General features: G+C 36.0%; 1 protein-coding gene across 1 annotated transcript; it reads right to left on the reverse strand.

The window, feature by feature from the left end:
• Window positions 1–867: 867 nt before the first annotated feature.
• On the reverse strand, window positions 868–7,795 carry ptcd2 (pentatricopeptide repeat domain 2). The gene is made up of 10 exons (XM_079608679.1): window positions 7,635–7,795; window positions 7,084–7,176; window positions 6,423–6,552; window positions 5,289–5,406; window positions 5,102–5,180; window positions 4,726–4,817; window positions 4,118–4,231; window positions 3,800–3,874; window positions 3,621–3,734; window positions 868–2,504 (listed from the first exon to the last, which is right to left on the reverse strand). Exons 1-10 carry the CDS (start codon window positions 7,744–7,746, stop codon window positions 2,280–2,282), a joined length of 1,152 nt encoding a protein of 383 aa, XP_079464805.1. The 5' UTR covers window positions 7,747–7,795; the 3' UTR covers window positions 868–2,279.
• Between the last annotated feature and the right edge of the window lie 127 nt (window positions 7,796–7,922).

The following is a 7,922-nucleotide window of genomic DNA, read 5'->3' on the forward strand; positions in this document are numbered from 1 at the left end:
TGCAAGCCCGGCTAGCTCAGTCGGTAGAGCATGAGACTCTTAATCTCAGGGTCGTGGGTTCGAGCCCCACGTTGGGCGAATTATTTATTTACAATTGCATAATTGTTCTGTGTACAACAATTAAACTAGACAATACAAAATAAAGATGCTATATATACGTTACATGAAGAAAAAAAAGAAGTATAGATAAAAAAAAATCATAATTACATGAGGGTGTGTAAATAACGACAGAATTTACTTTTTTGGTGCACTATATACCGAAGAGACTTGAATTAACTGAAAAACTTTAAAGCTTTTATCTAAAGTGGGTAGCAGTGGATATGGCTGTAAACCCTCTTTTGTGTGGAACTACTTCCTCCCGCTACGGATTCAAATGTGACAGTTGTGACCAAGCCTCCTAATTCTAAAAATGTCACTTTAGAACTAGAAACGAAGAAACATTAGTTTCATTTAAGCTTATTGTAATATGTAGATTATTAGAGAGAGAGAGGTCGACTAAACGTGTGTATTACCTGCATCTTGCTGATATTCCTCAGGCCATCTTATATTCAGTCATAATAACATAATCAGTTTGAATGTCCTCTGAGAAAAGCAATATCTTTGTCTTTGTCCTTTTAAAAGTTGAGGGGATTTCCCATAAATTTCATCTTATTGTTTACAACCTTGTTTCAGTCCCTTTCAATAGAAAAGTCTTTGCTCCTGACCATAGCTCCTGACCCCTGGCCCTGACAGATATTTGCTGCCATCTAAAGGTGTAATAATGAACTTCACTGAAGTCCAATTCCAAATACGGCATGTTATTCATATACAATATTATTTATTGAAAAATAATATTTAAATAAACAACATTAGCCATATAAAAGTATAAGTTTGTACAATAGCAAAAACAAGCAAACAAGTATGTGCTATGTTTATACAAGTTGCATATTTGAGGTCTAAATAACTACATTCTCACCTAAAAAAACCTCTTACAACTACATTACACAATAAAAGTAGTATTGTAAAATGATGGTGGTTTGCCATGACGCTCTCTGTGAGAAATGTTGCAAGCGGAGTGATAATCAGTGAAACGGTTAGTGCGCATACTGGGGCAATATCCCACGGCTGGAAAAGGCTCTCAGCCAATCAGTTTCCTGAATTAGAGAGAACTGTTGTATAAAAATGAATAGAAAACCAATATATATTAATCAAAGGGACACAGTAATATAAGAAGTGTTGTGATTGTGAACAATGTCACATAATAATATGGGACAAAATGACCACGAAGATCTAAAAAGTGCCATTTCATAAAATGCAAAACTTAACTCAGGAACACTTTATTTTGATGGTCCCCTAACATTCTGTTGAATATGAGTAACTTTGCAACTACATGTCAACTTCTCTCATTAGAGTAGTAGACTGTCTGCTTAATATCCACTAACTCTTTGTGATGCTCCTCCGACAGACATTCCACTGACAAAGTCTGCTAATACTCTAATGAGAGTTAGTAGACATGTAGGGGCAACGTTACTTAGTCAACAGAATGTGTTAAAGGAACCAATAAAGTGAAACCCTTAGCTCTTGACTTCATGTCTGTGAGAGATTGAGCAAATCTCACTTCATCACAAACCACAATTTCAGAATTTGATTAAATTAAATATAGAATTTTAAATAAAAAACCTGATTATTTGCCCATTTCTGTTTTTATTCAAATATCAACTGGGGGAACACATTCAAGGCAGTCACACCTTATGAACATTTTGATAAACTCAGGATCTGGACAGCCAAAGTATTCAAACCCTCAATCAATACAATCACATTAAAAATAAAATATGTTTTTATACATCTCATGCATGCATGGCACCCTGACCACATACAAAACACATCAACCACCCATTTCTCTTCCAGCAGAACATCTTGCTTCTCTGTTTTGTCAAGACTTACAGCAACACTTTTTTTAAAGTATTGTATGTTGCTGGACTGGTTAAGAGGGTTGAAAAATAAAGAGGGTTCACAGTTATCACCTGATTGCTTCTCTATTCACATTTTTTCCATTTCCAAGTAATACAAAAATGCACACGATACCAAATTAGAGGAACATCACTTTATTAAAGTGATTCAATTCCTTACTTGATTTCAACAATTCAAGGCAACAGTAACTGGCTTAAAACAGCAGGAGGTAGATGATGCCAAATGCTGAGCTTGAATGGGCTGCGTCTATGGTGTGTGCAGATCAAGGATACCCCTTCACTCTCGTAATATAATATACTAAAGCTGAGAGTCTTGAACTCTCACTGGATTCACTCTAACCGTAGTGCAGACTGCAAAGGTTTAAAAGTCCTTCGGCTGATCTTTCTTCCCTGCTCCAATATTCCCAGAGGCCTCGCCTTTCTAGAGGGAGTGTGACACAAGATCTCATCAAGGGTCTGTTTGGTGATCTGACCGGACTCCTCTAACTGTCTCACCACCCGCTCCACGTGTCCCTCCCACAGCCCATCAGCACTCTTCTTCCTCAATTCATCAACCTGAGAGAGCGGAAAGAAGAGAAAGAGAGAGAGACGAAAATGGGAGAGGAAACACACAAAACACGTTTTATAACCTGTTCTGGTTTAATTTCTTTAAATGCTTTTAATACAAGAGATGTGTTTTATAAATTAAGGATCTGGGCTGAGTTGCAACAAAGCAAAGGGTACTCTTAGTGAAACATGGGTTGTGAGGGGAACAAAACAAGGCGCCACTTAACAAACTAATGACCCTCAAGGTCATTAATAAGTATTTCCCTTGCTTAAGTTCTGTTATATACAACAAAGTATTTAGTGACCATTTCACCCTCAAAAAATTAAGGGACCAAAACGTGTCCCAATGGCTGTGCCTTCAGTTATTTCCCTAACTCAAATATTGTAATAAAGCTGACCTGTATAACTGTAATAAAGGTAAATATTTTGTTTATGGGAGATGTCGTAAGTATAGCAGCTGCTTCTCCATTGCCGTGTTTTGCCAGAAACTATCGGAAAACGCTTAGTGTAAACACTTAGGTAAGGGTGACTTAAGACGATTGTTGCAATGCTGTTCAAGAAATCCCTTGCCTCAAGGATTTTTCTCTCCGTAGGGACACCCTTACTTAAGGGTTTTCATGCAACCGGGCCCAGAGGTTCCATGTTTGTTTTTATATAAATTTCCTGTCAATTTTTTGTACAACCTCAACTGAATTGAATTAATTTGTCATGATCTTAAAACCATTTTTCTTATATGCTTGATTTAGCTTTGTTGCAAATATACAACACAATTCAAAAGTTTGGGATCAGTGTCTTTTAGGTTTTTGAAAGAAATCTCACATACTAATATAATCAAATTTATTGTTTTAAAGAATTTTGAAATGAATACGGTAAATTGGACCAGAATGTAAAAAAAAAATGCCACAAGTGCCTAGCAGTAAGGGAATCTCGTAATGTTTAAAATGACACGACTGCAGAGTTAGCACAGTTAGTTTTGATTTGTTTTACATTATTAATATTGTTGACTGCATCATTCCATCCGTTTCATATTTTTGATGACTTTACTTTTACTCTTAAATGTAATAGTCATGGTGAATGAGTAACAATAATAAAGAAAAAGTAGTGTAGGTGTGTAGCTGATCTCACCACTTCCTGAGAGAACTCTGTTTTCTTCACAAACACTGGAGTCTTTGACACTCGGGCTGCTGTGAGGGCGGCGATTGCCTCTTTCATGGACCCTTTCATAGCCAATATGAGAACCTAGAAACAGAGCAGTTACACATATGCAAGCTCTCTTTCAAAGACTGATTTAAACACACACTTACTCTCAGGTTCTGGCATAGCCGGCTGTGCGTGCTCATGATCTGCGAGTAGAATGTCTGGGCTCTCTCTATGTCATTCTACAACATACATCAAAAACAAATAAAGACTTCACAAGTTGATCAAATTAGGATTCACTGTTAATATATCAACAGATGCTAAATCGTCTGAGATTCAATTACAATTTCACAAACTCTGAATGCCATTTAACTACTAAAATGTGATGTTACACCCACTCAGTTAGTTTGTATGGCATTACATAACATACGAGAAAGATGTATCCTTTCATTTGAAATTGGATATTGACATTTTAATCATCTTACCTGTTTGAGAGCAAGAGCAGTTGCAAAGCAATAGGCATGTCGAGGGATGATATTGCCTTTTGTCTGACCTTCTTCCAACAGGGTCAAACAGATATGATACGACTTTGAGGTGTTCTGCCAATTCCAAGGTACAGAAACACATGTGTACACAGTTTATAAATTACATCTATCTGTTGTACTTGCATAACTTAAAATTACAGTGAGAAACTAATACTCAAAAAAAAAAAAAAAAAAGCCACAAGACGGTTACCCGTTGTACCTGTTATTGTTCTGTATGTGCTGAAAATACCGTTTGTCTTATTCTGTGATTATAGTAATTCATTATTATATGATTATGGTGATTCTTAGGCCCGGTTTCAAAGACAGGGCTTAGACTAAGCCACGATTAGGCCTTAGTTCAATTAGGGCATTTAAGTATTACTGGTGTGCATCTAGAGACAAAACAATGGCACTGAAATATTTTAAGATATGTCAGTGCAGGTTGCTTTCAGTTAAAACAACTCAAACGTGCATTTTAGTCTGGGACTAGCTTTAGACTTGTCTGAAAAAACAAGGGGTTGATGTTGTTAATACAAAGCATACAATACTTGCTTCTACACTGTCTTTACCAGTTTATAACAAGTAGCGAAGGCTAGCACGAAGGTGTCCTTGTTGAATGGCACTCCTTGTTTTTTCATTTCTCCCACCACCTCCAGGCCACCTGTGAGAACACGATCAGTCATCCACTGAAACCATGGCAACAACAGACAGACTTCTTTGTATTTTTGCAGATAGGACGCTGTACCGCTGAAGGATTTGTTTGTATTGATTCATTCCCTCAAGAATCTCAGATAAACATTTGTCTCACTGTCTTTTCAAATACGAGACATTTCAGTTCTTTATTTTATCTAACACATTTTTAAGCCAAAAGGAAAGGCAACCAGAGCACAATAAAATTATCTTTCACTCTTCATGAGAATAGATAGATAAGCTGAAAATACTTACTTTCGAAGCACTGTTTAGTGAAAAGTATGTCAATGGCAATATTAAAGGATGTAGGGTCTGGAAAGAATCCTTTGAGAGCCTAAGCAAGAAAAAGAAAATGTCAAATCTCGCTACAATCCATCCACTACTGCATGGTCATCCAGTAAACAGAATTGCTTTTGCACAATGTGTGTTCATTTTCACCTACTGGATCTGCCAGAGTTGTGGCTGCCAGCTCCTCTAAACCCAGCTCATAGCATAACCTCATGAAAAGAGGCCCAAACTTGAATTCCCCAAATGGCATGTTACGATTATCTTTATGGTACCTGGAATTGACATAAATAAAAAGAGAACAGTGTTAAAGGGTTAGTTCACCCAAAACTTTCTGGTCCCCATTAACAGCTACGCAACTGACACTTTGACATTTCAAAAAGTTAATTAAGAGATTGTAAAACGAATCCATATGATTCTGACGGTTTATTTACAATTTTCTGATACATTTTCTGAATAATGCTTAAATTGAATCTGTTCATTATATAAAGCAATCGAGTCTCTTCAGAAAATGTGGACTAAACCGCTAAATTCATATGGATTAGTTTTACGGTCTCTTTATGAACTTTTTGAAGCGTCAAAGTGGTAGTTGCGTAGCTGTCAATGGAGGGACAGAAAACTCATATTTCATCAAAAAGATCTTCATTTGTTTTCGGAAGATGAACAGGTTTGGAACAATATGAGGGTGAGTAAATGATGACAGAATTTTAATTTTTGGGTGAACTAACAAAAAAATGAATATTACGCTGAATGCAACAAAAACACCATAAATTGGCTTCTTGGGTAAACATACACTACCATTAAAATGTTTGGGTCAGTAAGATTTTTATTTTATTTTTCAAATAAATCAAGACTTTTTTAGCCAAGATACATTAAATTGATAAAAAGTGAGAGGAAAGAGAAATAACTTCCTATTCAAAGTATCCTTTCCAAAAAAATCAAGCAGCACAACTGTTTTTTTTGTTGTTGTTTTTTTACATTGAAAATAAGCAATCTTTCTTGAGCACCAAATCAGCATATTGGAATGATTTCTGAAGTATTATGTGACACTGAAGACTGGAGTATAACAGGAATAAATTAAATGTTAATTTATATTAAAATAGAAAACAATAATTAATGATAACAACAATATTGCAGCTAATCAGTTTACTGTATTTGTGATCAAATATATGCAGCCTTAGTGACCATTAGAGGTTTCTTTAAAAAAACAAAAACATCTTACTGTCCCCAAACACAGTAGTGTAAACATCCTTGTAATATAAACCATAAGGAATAACTGAGGCAATTTTACCTGTAAATGGCATTTCTCGCCATAATAACATCTTCAGCAGACTGGCATAAATGCAGAAGCATTTTCAATTCATCCTTTAAAATTAGCTCATTTTTTTCTATTTTCTGATGTACTGTATCAAAATAATAACCTGTAAAAAAGAAAAAGAAAAAGTGACGTTCAGAACAAGGGAGAAAATTACGTTTACGTGTTAAAGGTGCACTTAGTGACTTTGTTTATGTTGTAATAGCCAATACAACAGTTGAGGACATGTGATGCATGAAAATAGCATTAGCCTAAGCATAAACTCACGTTTCAGTGATCAATGCCATTGTAGAAATTCACTACTCGCCACCAGTCATGATTCATTAAATTCCTAAAGTCAAATTGTCTGATGACAGAGATTTATTATAATAATAAAAAATAGTAGTACTCAGATGCTCATACAATCTCATGTCGGCCCCCATGAGGCCACCCACTTTTATGTTAAATAAAACAGCTTTTGTTGACGTGACTGTAGTCTGACATCCAATCTTATGTGGGTGTAAATGTTTTTAAGTTCTATTCATTTCTTTACGTGTATAACTTTTTAATGAGACAAATATGACTGAGTGCACCTTTGAAGTAATGTAACACCACAAAGTGGTACCAAGTTATTTAAATCAAGCCAAATGATGCATGCCTTTTGATCCTGAGACTCGGTGGGCAACAGCAAGTTTCTTCAGCTGAAAATCCTGCAGCTTCACCACATCTTCAGACAAGAGATGACGTTTGGCTGAAAAGAGTGTTTGTAAACAAGTCAGTTTCTCACCTACTGTCTGAAAACCCAAGTATTAAACAAACTGTGTCAGTAGGACTGATTTATTTATTTTTGACAACCTCCATCACATTTAAACCCTGATCAAAAATAGATAGGATACTTTAGTTTTTAGAGGGTTTTGGGCACTTTTCACCTAAGTTAGTCTGACTAGGAAACAAACCATCTTGGATGTTTTTCCAACATTACCTAATACAACACGGACAGAAAACTATAAATAAGGGGGGAAACGGTGACAAATTCTTCAATGCGGAGACAACAGTGTTGTATTACCAATCACGTCAATATTCTCGAGTTCGAGCTCTACTAACTTACTCCTCAATGACATTGGCCTTGACTTTAAGAGCCACTTTCTATGGTAGGCTATGTTCTCATTGTCTAAAGCTAGAATAAAAACAAGGTTATAAGCATATTACCTCCATGTCGACATTTTAAACAGTCTGACTGTAGGGCTGCTGCTGCTGCTGCTGCTCTGCTCACATCGGTCAGTATAATACGAGCACAGGCGTTCAGTCCTCGCAACGCCATGTCTGTCCTCGCAACTCACGCACGCGCAGTCAGTCACATTGTGCAGTTTCTATGCGAATAATTATTTCAGCAGGAAAAATTATTTGTTAATTGAACAACACATTTGAGAATAAAATATTAAAACTACACCAAGAACATTATCTATAATTTGCAATACAATAATAATAATAATAATA

Source organism: Phoxinus phoxinus, assembly GCF_949152265.1.
Source record: "Phoxinus phoxinus genome assembly, chromosome: 3".
NCBI lineage: Eukaryota > Metazoa > Chordata > Actinopteri > Cypriniformes > Leuciscidae > Phoxinus > Phoxinus phoxinus.

What these genes read in the sequence shown, in the direction of transcription:
- ptcd2 (XM_079608679.1), bottom strand. Translation starts at nt 7,746, where the DNA reads ATGGCGTTGCGAGGACTGAACGCCTGTGCTCGTATTATACTGACCGAT. An exon ending in GCGAGAAATGCCATTTACAG is followed by an intron (nt 5,407 to 6,422) that starts GTAAAATTGCCT and finishes TGTCAATTCCAG; the next exon opens with GTACCATAAAGATAATCGTA. An exon ending in CAGAGTTCTCTCAGGAAGTG is followed by an intron (nt 2,505 to 3,620) that starts GTGAGATCAGCT and finishes CCGCTCTCTCAG; the next exon opens with GTTGATGAATTGAGGAAGAA.